This window comes from Thalassophryne amazonica, chromosome 19 (assembly GCF_902500255.1).
Source record: "Thalassophryne amazonica chromosome 19, fThaAma1.1, whole genome shotgun sequence".
Lineage (NCBI taxonomy): Eukaryota > Metazoa > Chordata > Actinopteri > Batrachoidiformes > Batrachoididae > Thalassophryne > Thalassophryne amazonica.
Genome location: NC_047121.1, coordinates 22,850,783 through 22,872,028, shown reverse-complemented (window position 1 = coordinate 22,872,028; position 21,246 = coordinate 22,850,783). Strand labels below are relative to the sequence as shown.

The 21,246-nt window shown below is 41.7% G+C and overlaps 1 protein-coding gene across 1 annotated transcript; it reads right to left on the bottom strand.

The window, feature by feature from the left end:
* Positions 1 to 8,312: 8,312 nt before the first annotated feature.
* On the bottom strand, positions 8,313 to 12,479 carry yipf6 (Yip1 domain family, member 6). Its single transcript, XM_034159555.1, has 2 exons — positions 11,954 to 12,479; positions 8,313 to 9,006 (listed from the first exon to the last, which is right to left on the bottom strand). The coding sequence occupies exons 1-2, from the start codon at positions 12,284 to 12,286 to the stop codon at positions 8,662 to 8,664; spliced, it is 678 nt and encodes a 225-aa protein (XP_034015446.1). The 5' UTR covers positions 12,287 to 12,479; the 3' UTR covers positions 8,313 to 8,661.
* Between the last annotated feature and the right edge of the window lie 8,767 nt (positions 12,480 to 21,246).

Below are 21,246 nucleotides of genomic sequence, written 5' to 3'. Positions count from 1 at the left end.
TAGAAATGGAGATGGGGATTTTGTGAAAGGGTGAGTGTGAGAAGTCGACTATGAGTTCCTGGGTTTTTGATGAGTTAAGCTGTAGTTTACTGTTGTGGCACCAAGTGACTGCTTGGTTGACCTCTTCACGATAATGATGTTCGTTATTGTTAGTGATGAGTCCAATTATTGTAGTGTCATCTGCATATTTGAGAATATGCTCTACGGCTCTAGATGGACTATCACGCTCACTGCTCCGCCTCCACGGTGTCTCCGCTTTGGCAGTCCTTTAGGTTTCAGCAGAGCAGAACCAGAACTCCAGCGAACAAGGCGAGCAGCTAGTTTATTAAATAAAAAGCATTTGAAAGCGGACAGACAGGATGGAACAACGGGTTTGAATCTCACCGGAGAGGACAGGAGCTCCATTAACATTTCTAGCTGAAGTGACTTGAATCTGACCTTTTTTTGTGTGCCTGCAAGTGTGTGTTATCCAATTTTTACAATAATTTTCCATCAGCTGGAAACTCTCTTTTTATTATGTACATTGCCAAAATAACATAATAATAATAACAATAATAATAATAACAGTGAAATTTAAAATGAGTTTTATCATCATAATCAACTGGTTTATTTAATGGAGAAAAAGAATCACATTTGATTTCATTGGCATGGGAACATTTCATTTTAGATTTTCTTCTGACCCACAAATGAAGACAAAAAAATTTGGGAGAAAAAAAAAAAAACATCAAAACATCTGTCAAACCTGAAACTATTGCAGATTAACTAATGCTAAATATTTACACATTTATCCTAATATTTACAAACAACAAGCTAAATATTAAGCTAAATGTTGAGACATATATGCACCTAAATAAAAGAGCTAATTGTTCCTCCCTGAAAGACAAATAAAGCATCTAATGACAGACATTTAGCAGGTAAGGGATGACATTTTGACCCAAAATGCATAGAACAGCGCCATCTACTGGATGGCAGTGTACGAGGTCTGTGAGAAAAGTATCCGACGTTTTTATTTTTTTCAAAAACCATATGGATTTGAATCACGTGTGATTGCATCAGCCAAGCTTGAACCTTCGTGTGCATGCGTGAGTTTTTTCACGCCTGTCGGTTGCGTCATTCGCCTGTGAGCAGGCTTTGTGTGAGCACTGGTCCACCCCTCTCGTTGTTTTTTTATTGTGAATAAATGTCTGAACGATTTGGAGCTTTGCTGCATCAATTTTTTTCCAGAAACTGTGAGAGACCTCCAGGTGGACACCGTTCTGAAAATTAATATGGCTTTCAGGGACCATTTTATGGGGATTATACAGATTAAGGAGCGATCCAGACGGTTTAAAGACCGCCCACAACTGCTGAGAGCGCGGCGCGTGCCAAGCAGGCTCCAACCCCGCTGGAACAACCAGATCATTTCCAAAGTGAAGCTTTGTTGATCCAGGACGTCATCTGTCTTTCACAAAAAAGGCAGAAGGCGTGGACATCAGCACTTTTTCGGCACATTCCACTGTTACAGGAGTTTTTTTCATGGAAAGAAAAGCGGAGGGACGCGCCACGGAGCCATTCATTACACGCGGAACTCCGCTCCTCTTTCCATGACAAAAACTCCTGTAACAGTGGAATGTGCCGTTCATTTCTAAACTGGACGCTGTCTTGATCCGGTATGTCATTTGACTAGCACATGAATTGTGAAAAGACGTGGACATCAGCACTTTTTCGGCACATTGAGACAGACGTGTGGAGGAGTTCCGAGCGTCGCGGTGGAGCCGCATGGCGCAAAGCAACGCCGTGATGAAGCCTCACAGGACATGTTGGGGCATGTCCAGCTCATGCTCAATTTCTCGGATAATCACACGACTGAAAAGCAACCGACAGCCGTCTGAAATCCGTCCTGTGAGACCAACACGGAGGTGGTTTTGTGCCGCGTAATGAACGGCTCCGTGGCGCGTCCCTCCGCTTTTCTTTCCATGAAAAAAACTCCTGTAACAGTGGAATGTGCTGAAAAAGTGCTGATGTCCACGCCTTCTGCCTTTTTGTGAAAGTCAGACGACGTCCCGGATCAACAAAGCCTTCACGTTGGAAATTATCTGGTTGTTCCAGCGGGGTTGGAGCCTGTCGATCGGCGCTCGGAGCGCGGCGCACTCTCAGCAGCTGTGGGCGGTCTTTAAACCGTCTGGATCACTCCTTAATCTGTGTAATCCCCATAAAATCGTCCCTGAAAGTCATATTAATTTTCCGAACGGTGTCCACCTGGAGGTCTCTCACAGTTTCTGGAAAAAAAATGATGCAGCAAAGCTCCAAATCGTTCAGACATTTATTCACAATAAAAAAACGACGAGAGGGGTGGACCAGTGCTCACACAAAGCCTGCTCACAGGCGAATGACGCAACCGACAGGCGTGAAAAAACTCACGCATGCGCACGAAGGTTCAAGCTTGGCTGATGCAATCACACGTGATTCAAATCCATATGGTTTTTGAAAAAAATTAAAAGGTTGGATACTTTTCTCACAGACCTCGTAAGTGTAAATAGTATCCAACTGTCATATGGTCGCCATTCGGTGCGCTGTATCAGTCAGACTTAAACAGAATTTTCAGTTTTCCAAATGACTTTTTTTTTTTTTACAAATGAAAAAAATTACATATTTACAAATACAGATTTATTTGTAAAAACCAGCACACGTTAACTTGTGCATTGTTTTTTTTTTGTTTGTTTGTTTTTTTACAACCATGAGATATCAAAAAGTCAGTAACAGCAGTGGTTGGCCTCCGCAGAAAGCAGGGACAGGAGGACAGCCCGAATGCTGACCCAGGCGCTGGCTGAAAACCCCAGCGGAGGGAGAAGTACAGCCAGTGAGCCGGGTGAAGTGCTGAGACAAAATCGTAGACCGGCTCTTCGGCCGGCAGGAGTCCATCAGGGGAGAAAGTAGACCGCCTCTTTGGCCCACTGAAAGGCACAGTGGTGGCAGAAGTGTGACCATGTGGCCCCCTGGAGTTCTTAGCAGAGTCAGTAGGGCAGCTGCACAGCCCACCAGAGTTATCCACCGGGTCAAAGACAGGGATGTCCAGCCCCGCCTTACCGATGTCTTTGGAAGCGGGAACGTACAGCCCCACCCCATTCTTGTCCTCGGGCGCAGGAACATTCAGGTCTGTGGTGACTGGGGTGCTGTTTGTGTGTGTGGGTGGGTGGGTGCAGTGTGGTGTGTGTTACCACTGTGTTTTAACAGGTGGTAGTTAAATCTGGCAGGGGTGTTAATCCTCCCACTGTTATTTAGATAAACAGTCATGTGGGTTTAATGACTCTGTGACCGAATAACCTAGCAATTTATGAACTGCAAATGTCCTGCAAATGAATTTATAACCTTGAGAATTTTCGCTTTCTAGATGGACTCGGCATTTAATCTTTGCGCCAGACGTCAAAGTGACAGGAACGCAGGGTTTAAAACCCCCTTCAAACCAAACGCTGGCATGAAGCTGACACCATAACCGGTCGTATCCCGATATTACATTTCTGAGATGCCCGTGAATATTACATTGGTGTCTGTCGGACCGGGAGCCCCAAGAAAAGCTTGTCTTCACGTGAGTCATTTGAGTTTACCTTTGCCAGAGGAAGAATTCCCCATGGTGCTAGACTCAGGAGAATGGCTGGGTTACATATTCGACCCGTACAGCTACAACGTGGGTTTTTCACACTCGCTCCAGGGGCTATATGCCTCAACGCAGCACACGAGAGTCATGCTGACATCCACCGACTGGGACATAATGTCTACAGCCGTCGGAGCCTGGGTGAAAGGTGTCCTCTTTCCGGAGCCTCCGGGTGAGTGGACAACAGAGAAGGAGAAAAAACATAAAAACATTTTCACATCTCATGGAGCAGTCACACCGGATCAACGTACAAAGTCACCTTCGACCGCGTTGATTCTGAGACCGGGTGGTGGGTCATATGAGGCTGGAACACGTTAACGGGGATCGCCATACCTCTGTACAGGCCTCCCCAGAGGCCTGGTGTGAAATGTTCATGCTGAGAGGATCAGCTCACTTTTCACAAGGTGCCTGTCTTGGAAAGATGTGCTTCAAGTTCTAAAAAATCTTACTAGGGGAGCTACGACCACTACCTTTGCACACACCCCCCCAGGACTAAACCACACCAACTTTTAGGTTCCTCAGATGAACCCAAAACACAATTAGGATGCTTCCAAAAATAAAAACCGGCCTCAAGCCAGTTATCCAAGATGGCCACCAAAATAGGGTTTTGTTTTGTTTTTTCACTAAAACACCTTTACAAAACATATAAACAATTTAAATATAACAGAGATTTAATGGGAAGACCACTGCAGGTCACAACAAACTCATTTGTGCCTAAACTAAATTCATTCATGGGTTTAAGATTCAAAATGGCGTCCAAAATAGCCACCAATAGACCCTTATCATTAAAATACATAGTACGAACAAACAATAGACTTAATAATGACAGAAATAATTGGTGTTTAAGTGAAAAAACCCTATTTTGGTGGCCATCTTGGATAACTGGCTTGATGCCAGTTTATATTTTTGGGAACATCCTGATTATGTTTTGGGGTCATCTAAGGAACCTAAAAAAGTTGGTTTGGGCAACGGTAGTGGTCGTAGCTCCCCTAGTATCTGCTGCCTTTTTTTTTTTTTTTTACTTAAAATGAACTGCGACTCCTCCCACTCTTTTGTTCCTCTGCTGGGCACCAGACACTTTGGTCCGTTTTGACATTGTTTGTTATTCACGTAATTAATCGCAACCCGACACCAGACAGTTTGGGCCTTTTTTTGAGGAAGAGGAGGGCTTCGCTCATCAGATACTTGGTGGGGAGGTACAAGGAAACTTATCATCTGTCATGACCCTCCTCTGACCTACAGGGGTGGTTTCTCCTGCAGGCAGAGGTGGGGCCATGTTTACTGGAGTCACCTGGGGCTCTTTATACGAGGTCTATTAGAAAAGAAACCGACAGTTTTATAAAAAAAAAAAACTATATGGATTTGAATCACGTGCGATTACACCAGACATGCTTGAACCCTCGTGCGCATGCGTGAGTTTTTTCACGCGTCGGTGACGTCATTCGCCTGTGGGCAGGCTTTGAGTGAGCACTGGTCCAGCCCTCTCGGCTGAAATCATTTGTCTGAGACGCTGCTGGAGACGGCGCGCGTGGCTTTATCAAAATTTTTTCAGTACCTGTGAGGGATATCCGAGTGGACACTATTCGAGAAATTCTGCTGGTTTTCGGTGAAAAGTTTAACGGCTGATGAGAAGTTGTGGAGTTTCTTTCGCTTTAAGGACAGCTCACAAAGCGGATCGGCGCGGTGCGGTCGGAGGTGGTGTCCGTCTGGCTGTTTCGAGCTGAAAACTTCCTAATTTAAGGCTCTGTTGACCCAGGATGTCGTCAGAGAACAGAGAAGTTTCAGAAGAAGTCGGCATGAGGAGTTTATGCGGACATTCCACTGTTAAAGGAGATTTTGTAATGAAAGAACGTGCGCGCAAATTCGCCGAGTCGGTTCCGTGACGACGACGCAAATCTGTCTGCGCCGCGACAGGAAAAACATCTCCATGTTGAAAACCATTTGTAAAATTCAGGCGGCTTTTGATGGCTTTCAACAAGTGAGTATCTGAGAAATTGTTTAACAGCTGGGCATGTTCCAACTTGTCCGTTAAGGTTTCCAATGGAGGTGTTTTTCCTGTCGCGACCCCCCTCGGTCGGGTCCGGCCCGACATGCGAATCTGCCCGCACGTTCTTTCATTGCAAAATCTCCTTTAACAGTGGAATGTCCGCATAAACTCCTCATGCCGACCTCTTCTGAAACTTCTCTGTTCTCTGACGACGACCTAGGTGAACAGAGCCTGAAATGTGGAAGTTTTCAGCTTGAAACAGTGAGACGACGCCGCCTTGGAGTGCAGATCGCCGTCAGGCGCCGTGGGCCGTCCTTAAAGCGACACTTACAGACCAAAATCTCTCATCAGCCGTTAAAATTTTTACCGAAAACCAGCTGAATTTATCGAGTGGTGTCCACTCAGTTGTGCCTTAGTTTTTGAAAAAATTTTGATCAAACAAAGCAGCAGTCTCTGAGCCATTCCTAAACAATGAAAAAAAAAAAAAAACGACGAGAGGGTGGACCAGTCCTCACTCAAAGACTGCCCAGAGGCGAATGATGTAACCGACAGGCGTGAAAAAACTCTCGCATGCCCACGAGGGTTCAAGCATGTCTGATGTAATCACACGTGATTCAAATCCATACGGTTTTTGAAAAAAATAATAAGGTCGGATACTTTTCTAACAGACCTCGTGTAAGCAGGGCTGCAGCGACACACTTTCCGTCCGCTTGCTCCTTCAGGTAACCTTTTTTTGTTTAGTTTGATAAGATTTTGGTTTCACACCCAGTCATATTTGCACATACATGCTCACGCACCCAGGCACTGCATACATTTTACATATTGACGTCACACCCCATTAACCTTATTTTTATTTATTATTTTCAATAAACTTCTTTTGATTGGCCTAAACCCCACCCATGCAGGTGAGAGGGCCATGACAATCATCATTTATCTATAATGTAAGAAACATCTGTGTGAGTGTATGTGGCAGACGTATCTCTCAGACTGTTTGTCAGATTGGCCTCAGCTTTCGGATATGGCTTATGCATGGCACAATGTGCATCCTTTTATTATGAAAATTTGGAGGAATAATTTTCAAAACCTTGATTTTGAAAGTTTTTTCATTACAGGGGTTGGCCTGGTCCAGAACTGCATTGCTTCTCTAAACATGGCCATGATTAAAATCAAGTGCACCCTCTCTTTTTCTATGGTGTTTCATGCACGAGTTTAATCAGCTAACGTTATCTTAGCCTTAGCTGAGCAATCAATGGGTCCTACGATTGATATGAGAAATTAAGTCATTTTAATTATTTGGGGTTTTTGTGGCATTTTGTAAACGTTGAAATGCGCGCCGTTGTCAAAACGTACCCATCAACAAATCAAGCACACCTCTCTTTTTCTATGACATAACGGCAGCTGGTATCCTTATTGTTGCCATCTTCTGCATCAGTCTGTTATAGCAGTACTAAATCCTCTCGATGAGCCGTGTCCTTCAAGTATTTAAAAAAAACAACACTTACCCTTCCACCTGACCTTATGGCTAAAACTGTCTGCAGATCACCTAAACAAATTCATACTTATTACAATATTCCACCATACATACCCTTTATTTCACCTCAAAAAAGAAATCTAACCAGACTGAGCCTTCAAAACGTTCAAAAATTGTGCTGCTGATGTTTTTCGCTTTTCCCCAAAGGCCAAAAAAAAGCAAAAGGCACCAGTAGTTGTACTTTCACATCAGTGGAATGGGGTTCAACTATACCTACAGTGTCCTTGTTAAAAGCCAAAAGATATGAAAACACAACAGTTATCAATAAATCCACACATTCCACAACAAACCAAAATGTCCCTGACTCACATTATCAATAACTACTGTATTCACATCCATGTTTGTACTTCATGTACACTAACTGTGTTTATTCCTTCCTATATCTGTGTATATATGTCTGACCATGTTGGATAAATGTTAGTCCATCCATCCATCTCCTACCGCTTAGTCCATTTAAGGGTCATGGGGGGCTGCAGCCTATCCCAGCAGCCATAGAGCGCGAGGCAGGGTACACTAAATGTTAGTCTTTTTCTTAAAATAACTATTTGCATGTCTCTTTGTATCTTAATGTCAACCATGTCTTAACTAATGTACACTTTGTTAAAATTATGTAAGAGTAAGTACACCTCACCTTCAAACACAGCCTCATATGACCATTCTTGAAAAATCTACATAAGCTGCCAATTTTCTATAAGAATACAAACTTTCTATGGACAATGTACTAGTTATTTGATAGGCTTTGCTATGCAGTTAAATCAATATGGACTTATATTTTATATAAAATGGTATTAACTAGTTGCCCTGCAATAGACTGGCATCCTGTCCAGGGTGTACACCGCCTTGCGCTCTATGACTGCTGGGATAGGCTCCAGCCCCCCGTGACACTGAACTGGACTAAGCGGTTGAAGATGAATGTGTTTTAGCATAAGAATAGTGAAAATTTACTTTATTTTTTCCCCTCATTTGTGGTGCCCCCCGGATGGGCCCTGCCCTTAGCAATCGTCTATACTGCGTATAGGCCCAGGCCGGGTATGTGGGCATTGCAATCAGTTACCAGCGGCTTCAGATTAAACATGTTTTTTAGATGTTCTCCAAATGTCTGAACGGACAATGCAACATAGATTAAAAACATCAGGGTGATAACCATTTCATACAAGCTTTGCATCTATAAGCCACTGTAGTTTATTTTATGCAGTTTATAGTCAAACATAAAAATATAAACAAATCTGTCTCCATTTGCAACACTAGTCAAAACACTAGTCTGATTGCAAGGGCTCACCACCAAGCATCACACCACTCCCACCCAAAAAACAACAAAAAACAAAACTTAATTTTCATGGTGTAATAGTAGTCAAAATTTTATGACCCACGACACATTCAGTCAATTCATTAATTTTTCATATGAGTTCCTAGGAACACAGTGCTCATTAGAGTCCTCCAACTCCAGTCAGTGGTGCTGCTCATCTCTTTCTAGTGAACTCAGACTTAATCCCCACTTTTTATTTGTCTCTACTAGGACGGTGAGAATGTCAGGATTATCCATCCAATCACAAAGTAGAAGAGAAACACCGGATAAACCACCAGGGCCTTGCGGTTGGGTGGCTGACTGTCAGCAAGGAAAGCTGTGGAGGCAAAAGTGGACCAGCCGAAGGACGCCGTGACGACCACCAGCCGCACGGCAAAGCTGACTGTACCCGAGCCGCCGAGCAGGACAAGCCGACACACAACCATCGCCACTGTCAGTGGCATGATGCAGTATCCAAGAACACACAGGCTTTGGAAGAAAGAAATTGTGCCGCCCAACAGCTTGGAGTTGACGGTGATGATGATGGAGCCGAACCAAATGATGACAAACACCTGTGCAGAATATATTCCATGTTAGCACCAAACCCCAAAACAGTGCAGAGATGTTGAAAACCTTTAAGGTCACATGGTTTACTAAAATTTCATAGTTACTGTTTTATCATATGGAACATTACTTGTAAGAAGAGTCCCCAAAATTCTGCAAACTGTTATATATGTTGTTATATATAAAGTAGTTAGTTTATCCACTCCTGCAAATTTAGTTAAAAAAGGTTGATGGCGCAGGCCACCAGGTGACGCTAAACTTCCTCAAAATTGGGCAAATCGAGTACTTTGGCACCCCCTGGTGGCCAGCGCCATTCAGTTGCATTTGCTAGAGTAGAGCTTATATTTGTTGATAACATTGAAATCTGGTTGGGGTCTTTATGGCGCAGAGGGCTTGGGCCTATGCGCCTTTAAATACTGCCAATTTTGCAAAATGACCAGTCTGAAAAATTTCATTCAGGGGTGAAAAATACATTCAGCGCCATCGATCCCCCAACCTAATATGTATGTAAGATGAAATAGTCTGCCTCCATAATCATTTGATAGTTAAACTGGCTTGGGGACTTGATGAAACTGAAATGTTAGACCACTTGAAAGCTGGCAATTTAATGAAATATCAGTTTTTGCGTATTTCTGCCTTGAACTTTGATGATCCCTGGCAAGGTCACCATTTGATTTTCTGTCTAAAAATTTTGTGAAAGTTCATTTCTTGGTAGGTTCCATCTCTGAGCCATGTTTCGTTGAAATCAGAGTCGGCTTGAATCACAGCCTGCCTGATCCTTTAAAAAAAACTGGCTCTTAAAACACTGTTGCAGCCGGCGTTAACAGGTTTCAGTTTCCTAAAGATCATGTGTGTTGGAATGAGTGGATTAGACAGATGAATAGGTCACCCAGTGACTCGTCTGTCCTGTCAGCCCCATTTCCACAGAGTGATTCGGGTCAGTGCTTCACAGTATTATACGGTTAAGTCTGACAGGCAAAATCTTTTTGATTGGCAGGTGGAACAGTTATACTGACAAGCGTGGACACAGTGGCAAAACGGGTGCGACAATTTACCCAGACTGACCCAAACGGACTCCAAATATGAGTGAATTAAGTACCTTTATTTATGTTTTGTGATTTATGCACTTGGTTCTCAATATGGTACATGAAAAGCAAACAGCACAAACTTTCCAAGCGCACAGCGGGACAAACTACTTTCTCATCAGGGCTTGTAACATTAGATTACAGTTATCTGATTAGTAAAAGTTATCTGATTATAACAGTCATGTAAACGTTATGCAGATGTACACATCCTAAATTATTTGTCCCAGTGCAACCACCTGTAATGTCCATGATGTCGCTGGGGGGGAGGACAATCAAGTGCCTGATTGTTTTTCACATATGAAACTTCAGCCACGGCCTTACAGAGCTTTTAAATGCTGAAACAACAAACAAGGGATGTTTCAGTATGCTTGCGAGTCCTGGCAATTCTTTTTTTTTTTGTGACACACGACGACTCTCTGAACTTGCAATCTGATGTTAGGAACCCTGATGAGGCAGCAGTGCACCCCGCTGTGCATTTGGAAAGGTGAGTACTGGGTGCTTTCATGCACTGTTTTGAGAACAGAGTGCATACGTCAGCAAAACATAAATAAAAATACTTAATTTACTCATATTTGGAGTAAATTTGGGTCAGTTTGATTAAATCTTCGCACCCAGGCAAAACTGAGTATTTTCACTTTTTTTGTGTGTGTGTATCATGGGATAATTTCATCGCGTGCAGACAGTGATGCTTTCAACTTGCGGCGCAGAGGCCCAATGGAGGAAGAGGACATTCGGTTCAAAGCAGAGACTCAAACCAGCACCCACAGACACCCAAAAAAACTATTACACCTGTCAGAGACCGTGCGGGTCCCAGATCAGTGCAGGAGCTGCAGCCTGAGGGCACAACTTGCAGCACAAAGTGCCAGTGTCACAAAGGGACTTCTCTTCAGCCAGGACAAGGAATTAAATTATTTTCAGATGTCATTTTCCAAAATCAGGCTTTATGGTGACACATTGTCATCAGTCTGTGAAGATGAGCTCACTCAAATGTACATGTAAGACTTTATATTCACTCCTTGTGTGAATGGTTTTAATATTTAATAACGTTACACTACGAACGTACAGTACACTAACTGTATCGCAAAAGTAAACAAGATTTGAGAAATAGCTGATTTTTTTTTCAGTCCCTCGTAGGTGCTGTGTCATTTTTCAGATTTGAAATGTATGTACCTGTTTCTAAGAGGGAAAAAAAAAAATCCACACTTCGTCACTTTTTTCTGGTGTCAAGGAATGAGATGCTTGTATGGTGTTTTCTGCATAAACAGCTGCTCTCTGGTGCTGCCTGACACCCAATGCCAACACACACAAAAAAAAAGTTAGCTGGTGATGATGAGGCACTACAATCATCTGGGTGCTTTGTTTATCCAGTTATATGTAACTAGGGCTTCAACTAATGATTATTTTCATTTCATTTTGCACAATTAGTCAATTTGTTAAGTCCACAAAACATCAAAAAATTGTGAAAAATGTTTCACTTATCCAGAGCCCAAGATGACATCTTCAAATGTCTTGTTTGTCCACAGCCCAAAAATATTCAGTTTACTACCAGACAGGAATAAAGCAATTAGTAAAAACTAAACAAAAAAGTATTAAGTTGAAATGAAAGAATTTACTCAATATGATTAATCGATTAACAAAGTAGCTGTCAATTTAATAGTCGATTAACAGTTGCAGCTCTATTTGTAAATAGAGTAAATAAAGTTGATGACGCAGTCCGCAGAATTCACCCCTAACGTGTAGGGGACACGAGCCGGCACCAGGGGGCGCCAACGGACTCGAGGTTTTTTCAGAATTGTACACAGTCACTGCCATAATAATAATAATAATAATAATAATAATAATACTAAAGATGATTATGTGCGCTCTGAACCTCAGCGAACTGCGGTCCTCCCTGGTCCTGGATGTCGGCCGAGCCGCCTTGCAGCAGCAGAGCCAGAGTGACGCAGAGCAGGAGCGGCCCCCACAGGTCCCAGTCCCGCAGCAGAGCCGAGCTTCGCTTCGGGTACAGCACATGTACAAACTTGCTCCCCACGGCCCGCAGGTCCCGTAGAATGGTTTCCTTCACCGGCTCGTCTAACGTGGAGAGCTCATCGTCCCGCCGGGAGGACGCGACGGGAACAGAAATGTCCCCCTCTACGGGAATGTCGGCGGAGATGGCGACGTCTGACAGGCCCGCAAACGGCTTGGAGGCCTCCTCCGCCATTCTCCTTCCACAACAAGCTTCTTCGCAGAACTCTGGGTTACTTTCAGAAGGACCCAAACCTAAGCAGCTTAGTGTATATGATTACAAAGAGTTACACACAGTTTGTAGAAGAGTGGAGTCCTGGTATCGAGTGAGCTGGACGCGACAAGCTGCAGCTCCACGTCAGCTGAGTTTGTTTACTTCCGCATCAGGAAGCACATCCGTGTGATGCGTTCAAGTGAAACACCAGAAATAGGTAATTATAATCCCTCAAGTTTTTGTTTCTGTTGACATTGACAAGCATTACCTCTACGACGGCGTTTTAGGGCCACATAGATTTTTTTTTTGTAGACTTCGAGAATAAAGTCGTAATATTACGAGAATAAAGTCGTAATATTATGAGAATAAAGTCGTATTTTTAAGACTTCGAGAATAAAGTCGTAATTTTACGAGAAAAAAAGTTGTAATTTATGAGAATAAAGTCGTAATACTACGAGAAGAAAGTAGTAATTTTATGAGAATAAAATCGTAATATTACGAGAATAAATAATTTTACGAGAATAAAGTCATAATGTTACGAGAATAAAGTCATAATATAATATTTCGACTTTTTTCTTGTAATATTACAACTTTATTCTCGTAAAATTGCGACTTTATTCTCGTAATATTACGACTTTATTCTCATAATATTCCGACTTTTTTCTCGTAAAATTCCGACTTTATTCTCGAAGTCTTAAAATTCCGACTTTATTCTCGTAATATTACGACTTTATTCTCGTAATATTACGACTTTATTCTCGTAATATTACGACTTTTTTCTCAAAATATTACGACTTTATTCTCGAAGTCCAAAAAAAAAAAAAAAAAAAATTCAATGTGGCCCTAACTCCTTGTACTCTGCAAATAGTTGCATTGACGTCACAGATTCAAAACTGTTTAAGTTGTATGTATTTTATTGTCAAATATATAATATCAAATCAAATAAAACTTCCAGAAGTGAATCAATACTGCACAGAACCAATGCCATAATTTGGAAGAGGACTAAATGCTGCACAAGATTTCCATTCAAATGTAAATGGATTTAATGTATTTAGAGAAAATACGAGGTCTATTAGAAAAGTATCCGACCTTATTATTTTTTTCAAAAACCATATGGATTTGAATCACGTGTGATTACATCAGACATGCTTGAACCCTCGTGGGCATGTGAGAGTTTTTTCACGCCTGTCGGTTACGTCATTCGCCTGTGGGCAGTCTTTGAGTGAGGAGTCGCCCACCCTCTCGTCGTTTTTTCATTGTTTAGGAATGGCTCACAGACTGCTGCTTTGTTTGATCAAAATTTTTTCAAAACTGTAAGGCACAACTGAGTGGACACCATTCGATAAATTCAGCTGGTTTTCGGTAAAAATTTTAACGGCTGATGAGAGATTTTGGTCTGGTAGTGTCGCCGTAAGGACGGCCCACGGTGCCTGACGGCGATCTGCGCTTCGAGGCGGCAGCATCTCGCCGTTTCAAGTTGAAAACTTCCACATTTCAGGCTCTGTTGATCCAGGAAGTCGTCAGAGAACAGAGAACTTTCAGAAGAAGTCGGCATAAGGAGTTTATTCGGACATTCCATTGTTAACAGACATTTTGTAATGAAAGAACGTGCGGGCAGAGTCGCATGTCGGGACCGCGGGAGGTCACGACAGGAAAAACACCTCCATTGGAAACCTTAACGGGCAAGTTGGAACATGTCCAAGCTGTTAAACAATTTCTCAGTTACTTACTTGTTGAAAGCCATCAAAAGCCGCCTGAATTTTACAAATGGTTTTCAACACGGAGGTGTTTTTCCTGTCGCGGCGCAGACGGATTTGCCGAGTCGTCACGGAAACGACTCGGCGAATTTGCGCGCACGTCTTTCATTACAAAATGTCCTTAAACAGTGGAATGTCCGCATAAAGTCCTCCCTCATGCCGGCCTCTACTGAATCTTCTTTGTTCTCTCACAACGTCCTGGGTGAATTAAGCCTTAAATTAGGATGATTTCAGGTCGAAACAGGCCGACGACGGCGCCTGGAAGCGCTGTGCGACATCCCGCTCCGTGGGAAGTCCTTACACTGACAGAAACACCCCATAATCTTTCATCAGCCGTTAAACTTTTCACCGAAAACCAGCTCAATTTCTCGAAGAGTGTCCACTCGGATATTCCTCACAGGTCCAGAAAAAATTTTGATAAAGCAACGCGCGCCGTCTCGAGCAGCGTGTGAAACAAAGGAATTCAGCCGAGAGGGCGGGACCACATCTCACTCAAGGCCTGCCCACAGGGAAATGACGTCACCGACACGCATGAAAAAACTCACGCATGCACACGAGGGTTCAAGCATGATTGGTGTAATTGCACGTCATTCAAATCCATATAGTTTAAAAAAAAAAAAAAAAAAAGGTAAGATACTTTTCTGATAGACCTCGTATATCCTAACCCTAAACTATGAATGACAAACTCTTTTAAAAGGTCTCACTGCAACTGAGATAATATAATGAAGTCAAAGCCTTTGTGAACAAGCTGCAATTTTCTCTAACAAACAATATTGTTGTTTGACTGAAATACTGTAAAAATTTGAAGATTCAACTGGGCATTATTATTTTACAAATTTTCTTCAGGGGTTTGTGATTTCATTAAAAAAGTGATGTTTACACAACAAAAGATATTTATTCTCCTGATTTATGTGACACTGACAACATGTAGAGACGGTGCATGCTCCCAGACCACCAATAACCAGTAAAAATCTATTTAAGCATAAAAATTCAAAAAGAAAAAATAATATAGCACCTCAACTGCACCACAGACTAAAACAGTTAAATGTGGTCTATTAAACATTAGGTCTCTCTCTTCTAAGTCCCTGTTAGTAAATGATATAATAATTGATCAACATATTGATTTATTCTGCCTTAGAGAAACCTGGTTACAGCAGGATGAATATGTTAGTTTAAATGAGTCAACACCCCCGAGTCACACTAACTGTCAGAACGCTCGTAGCACGGGCCGAGGCGGAGGATTAGCAGCAATCTTCCACTCCAGCTTATTAATTAATCAAAGACCCAGACAGAGCTTTAATTCATTTGAAAGTTTGACTCTTAGTCTTGTCCATCCAAATTGGAAGTCCCAAAAACCAGTTTTATTTGTTGTTATCTATCGTCCTCCTGGTCGTTACTGTGAGTTTCTCTGTGAATTTTCAGACCTTTTGTCTGACTTAGTGCTTAGCTCAGATAAGATAATTATAGTGGGTGATTTTAACATCCACATAGATGCTGAGAATGACAGCCTCAACACTGCATTTAATCTATTATTAGATTCAGTTGGCTACGCTTAAAATGTAAATGAGCCCACCCACCATTTTAACCGCACTTTAGATCTTGTTCTGACATATGGCATAGAAATTGAAGACTTAACAGTACTCCCTGAAAACCCCCTGTTGTCTGATCATTTCTTAATAACATTTACATTTACTTTAATGGACTACCCAGCAGTGGGGAATAGTGGTTTCATTACAGTAGAAGTCTTTCTGAAAGCGCTGTAGCTAGGTTTAAGGATATGATTCCTTCTTTGTTATGTTCTTCAATGCCATATACCAACACAGTGCAGAGTAGCTACCTAAACTCTGTGAGTGAGATAGATTATCTCGTCGATAGCTTTACATCATCATTGAAGACAACTTTGGATGCTGTAGCTCTGAAAAAGAGAGCCTTAAATCAGAAGTGCCTGACTCCGTGGTATAACTCACAAACTCGCAGCTTAAAGCAGATAACCCGTAAGCTGGAGAGGAAATGGCGTCTCACGAATTTAGAAGCTCTTCATTTAGCCTGGAAAAAGAGTCTGTTGCTCTATAAAAAAGCCCTCTGTAAAGCTAGGACATCTTACTATTCATCACTAATTGAAGAAAATAAGAACAACCCCAGGTTTCTTTTCAGCACTGTAGCCAGGCTGACAAAGAGTCAGAGCTCTATTGAGCCGAGTATTCCTTTAACTTTAACTAGTAATGACTTCATGACTTTCTTTGCAAATAAAATTTTAACTATTAGAGAAAAAATTATTCATAACCATCCCAAAGACATATCTTTATGTTCGGCTGCCTTCAGTAATGCTGGTATTTGGCAAGACTCTTTCTCTCTGATTGTTCTGTCTGAGTTATTTTCATTAGTTACCTCCTCCAAACCATCAACATGTCTATTAGACCCCATTCCTACCAGGCTGCTCAAGGAAGCCCTACCATTAGTTAATGCTTCAAACGTAAATATGATCAGTCTATCTTTATTAGTTGGCTATGTACCACAGGCTTTTAAGGTAGCAGTAATTAAACCATTACTTAAAAAGTCATCACTTGACCCAGCTATCTTAGCTAATTATAGGCCAATCTCCAACCTTCCTTTTCTCTCAAAAATTCTTGGAAGGGTAGTTGTAAAACAGCTAACTGATCATCTGCAGAGGAATGGTCTATTTGAAGAGTTTCAGTCAGGTTTCAGAATTCATCATAGTACAGAAACAGCATTAGTGAAGGGTACAAATGATCTTCTTATGGCCTCAGACAGTGGACTCATCTCTGTGCTTGTCCTTTTAGACCTCAGTGCAGCTTTTGATACTGTTGACCATAAAATTAGAGATTAGAGCATGCCATAGGTATTAAAGGCACTGCGCTGCAGTGGTTTGAATCATATTTATCTAATAGATTACAATTTGTTCATGTAAATAGGGAGTCGTCTTCACAGACTAAGGTTAATTATGGAGTTCCACAAGGTTCTGTGCTAGGACCAATTTTATTCACTTTATACATGCTTCCCTTAGGCAGTATTATTAGAAAGCATTGCTTAAATTTTCATTGTTACGCAGATGATACCCAGCTTTATCTATCCATGAAGCCAGAGGACACACACCAATTAGTTAAACTGCAGGAATGTCTTTCAGACATAAAGACATGGATGACCTCTAATTTCTTGCTTTTAAATTCAGATAAAATTGAAGTTATTGTACTTGGCTCAACAAATCTTAGAAACATGGTGTCTAACCAGATCCCTACTCTGGATGGCATTACCCTGACCTCCAGTAATACTGTGAGAAATCTTGGAGTCATTTTTGATCAGGATATGTCCTTCAATGCGCATATTAAGCAAATATGTAGGACTGCTTTTTTGCATTTGCGCAGTATCTCTAAAATTAGAAAGGTCTTGTCTCAGAGTGATGCTGAAAAGCTAATTCATGCATTTATTTCTTCTAGGCTGGACTACTGTAATTCATTATTATCAGGTTGTCCTAAAAGTTCCCTGAAAAGCCTTCAGTTAATTCAAAATGCTGCAGGTAGAGTGCTGAGGGGGACTAGAAGGAGAGAGCATATTTCACCCATATTGGCCTCTCTTCATTGGCTTCCTGTTAATTCAAGAATAGAATTTAAAATTCTTCTTCTTACTTATAAGGTTTTGAATAATCAGGTCCCATCTTATCTTAGGGACTTCTTAGTACCATATCACCCCAATAGAGTGCTTCGCTCTCAGACTGCAGGTTTACTTGTAGTTCCTAGGGTTTGTAAGAGTAGAATGGGAGGCAGAGCCTTCAGCTTTCAGGCTTCTCTCCTGTGGAACCAGCTCCCAATTCGGATTAAGGAGACAGACACCCTCTCTACTTTTAAGATTAATCTTAAAACTTTCCTTTTTGAAAAAGCTTATAGTTAGGGCTGGATCAGGTGACCCTGAACCATCCCTTAGTTATGCTGCTATAGACTTAGACTGCTGGGGGGTTTCCCATGATGCACCCAGTGTTTCTTTTTATTCACCTCTTTTTGCTCTGTATGCACCACTCTGCTTTTAATCATTGGTGATTGATCTCTGCTCTCTTCCACAACATGTCTTTTTCCTGATTCTCTCCCCTCAGCCCCAACCAGTCCCAACAGAAGACTGCCCCTCCCTGAGCCTGGTTCTGCTGGAGGTTTCTTCCTGTTAAAAGGGAGTTTTTCCTTCCCACTGTCGCCAAGTGCTTGCTCACAGGGGGTCGTTTTACCGTTGGGGTTTTTCTGTAATTATTGTATGGCTTTTGCCTTACAATATAAAGCTCCTTGGGGCAACTGTTTGTTGTGATTTGGCACTATATAAATAAAATTGATTTGATTTGATTTGATGTACAACATGTATTAAAAAAGTCAAATGTCAACCACTTCCTGGTTTGACAATAAACACGATCTCATGGGATCTCACGGGAATTCAATGGCAAGTTGAGACTGAAACAGGAAGTGCCAAATTTTGAGCACACAGTGAAACAGGAAATGTCAAAAGTTGAACACTTCCTGGCATGGGTGCAGCTGGGTTGCACTGGACTCCTCTGAAATCTGATTGCACACCCCAGGTGCCACCCAGATGATTGACATGTTGAAAAGAACCCATTTTGAAATTGGTGATACATATTGATTGCTAGGTCCCTCCTGTACAGTAGTTAGCACTGTGTTCCACAAAAAAGTTCTAATCCACCTTAGTAGAAGAAGGAAAATGTGAGATTTGAAGCTGAGCTCATCGTCTGAACCATGGACTCCCAGTTATATTGGTGAGTAAATTGCGTTTTCTAATTTCTAAAATGAAGCTGAAGTTTTTTAGCCATGCTTATGCTCCCCAGAAGTATTTACCGAAAAAAAGGTGTGAAGGACCTAAATTACATAGTGAGGAGTTTTTCCAGACATATGAGATGCAAATAAAGAAAATGCTTTGGGGGGGTGTTAAGAGGGCTGTAGTTGGGGGGGTTGAGTAACAGCTTAGTTCTGCAAATTTGTCTGAGATGAGAATAATTTAAAAATAAAACGTGACGTTACTGCACTGCTGAAGGTTTAATGCTTGGCTAACGTAAGCTTAGCGGTTTAGCCTTTAGCTGCAGAATCACAGTCGAGCTGAGTGAACATTTTAATGTGTAAATGGTTTGATCTATTTTTATTTTTCTAATCCTTCGCTGTCAAAGCACAGAGAGAAAAAAAAGGAATCAGCCAGAGAGTTGACTGATGACATAAGTTTTCTATTGACAGGAGCCTTTACGCTTCATTCGCAGCCTTATAGGGAGAAACAATCAACAGTTATGATAAATCTGACTTCAGAAATCGAATGTACGTATCTGAATTGACCGAAGCACAGACTTTCATGACTTGAATGTAAATAACCGCGGAGAAGTCGGTCAGAGAATCAACAGTGATTACAAGTGCAGAGCATGCATTTTCCACTGACAGCACGAGACCGCTAGCGCTTCCACCTTCCAAGATGGCGGGGCCACAATCCATTCAGGGCAGGCCTTTTGTACAGCTCCACCCTATCTAGTAAATCTGTGGGTTGAACTCTAACACCTAACATGATTCAAACTTTTTAAAACCTTATAACCCTATTATTCTCATTATTATTAGTAGTAGTATTATTATTATCATCATCATCATTATTATTATCATTAAATCACTGCATTTACCTTATATTGATTCATTTTCCTTTCAAAGTTTTGAGTAAACACAATCATGACCATTTATTTATCAGTATATCACTGTCATTTGATATTTTGATCTCAGTTTGACCGACTCCATCCATTGTGTGCTCAAACTTTACATGTCACACGCAGGTGCAAAGGTATCTAAGATGATTCACTGTGTACTGAATATGACTGATGTCGTTTGAAAAGGGTGATTAACAGTCAAAATTAAGTTTCTTTCACTGTTTCGGAAGTGTTTTGTACCTACATAAGATGGCAGCTCCTTCGACGTCTATGGTTGCGCAACTTGGGCGCAACCATAGACATTATACACGTAGACGCCTCATGGATTGGAGCCGACGTATCAGCGCGGCCGCCATCTAGGACGGGTCCCTGTTGCGCCCCAGTGCGTTTATTTGGTGTATCCCCAACTACATAACTCACGCAGATTTTACCCGATTTTCCCACGGTTTGGTTTGTTAGAAACAGCAGAGATTGATTTACGATAGAGGATGCTGTCACACGTTTAAAATATGTAGTTTCATGGTGAAACACTTTGTCTTATGCTATTTAACAAAGACAATTTTGTTGTGATTTGGCACTTTTGGCAATTTTTCAATTTATTTTCATTTATATAGCGCCAAATCACAACAGAGTTGCCTCAAGGTGCTTCACACAGGTAAGGTCTAACCTTACCAACCCCCAGAGCAAGAGTGGTAAGGAAAAACTCCCTCTGAGGAAGAAACCTCAAGCAGACCAGACTCAAAGAGGTGACCCTCTGCTTGGGCCATGCTACAAACGTAAATTACAGAAATAATTCACAGAACAATTCACATCTGAATATACAAGAATTGCTGATGGCACACAGGACAGGAGGGTCGCCAACACAAACACAACTCCCATCTCTGGATGGAGCTGCACCTTAAACAGAGAAAAAATAGAATCAGGCATCAGAAAGACAAAAAGTACTGTATAATTTGCCAGCATTAATCAACAAGAAAAACAAAAAATACTAAGGTGATCGCCGGCCACTAGCTCTAAGCTTCACTAAAAGACCCAGAATTTAGGTGAAGTTGAGGCCGCGGCCCACTCCAATTACTAACAACATGAATTAAAAGAGTAAAAAGCGTAAAACAAAACTGTACCAGTATGCTAGCCATATGAAAGGGCAAAGAAGTCCGTCTTAAGTCTGGACTTGAAAGTCTCCACAGAATCTGATTGTTTTATTGATGCATGGGGAGACCATTCCACAGAACAGGGGCACAATAAGAGAAAGCTCTGAATCCAAAGACTTCTTATTCACCCTAGGGACACAAAGTAGTCCTGCACCCTGAGAACGTAAAGCCCGGGCCGGTACGTAAGGTTTAATTAGGTCAGCTAGGTAGGGAGGTGCCAGTCCATGAATAATTTTATAGGTTAGTAGCAGAACCTTAAAATCTGATCTCACTGGGACAGGAAGTCAGTGAAGAGATGCCAGAATGGGTTTAATGTGGTTGAACTTTCTGCTTCGTGTCAAAAGTCTG

Excerpts from the sequence above, each read along its gene's own strand:
- yipf6 (XM_034159555.1), bottom strand. The coding sequence starts at position 12,286 with ATGGCGGAGGAGGCCTCCAAGCCGTTTGCGGGCCTGTCAGACGTCGCC. Across the intron at positions 9,007-11,953 it reads GAGGACCGCAGTTCGCTGAG|GTGTTTGTCATCATTTGGTT; the intron begins GTTCAGAGCGCA and ends TATTCTGCACAG.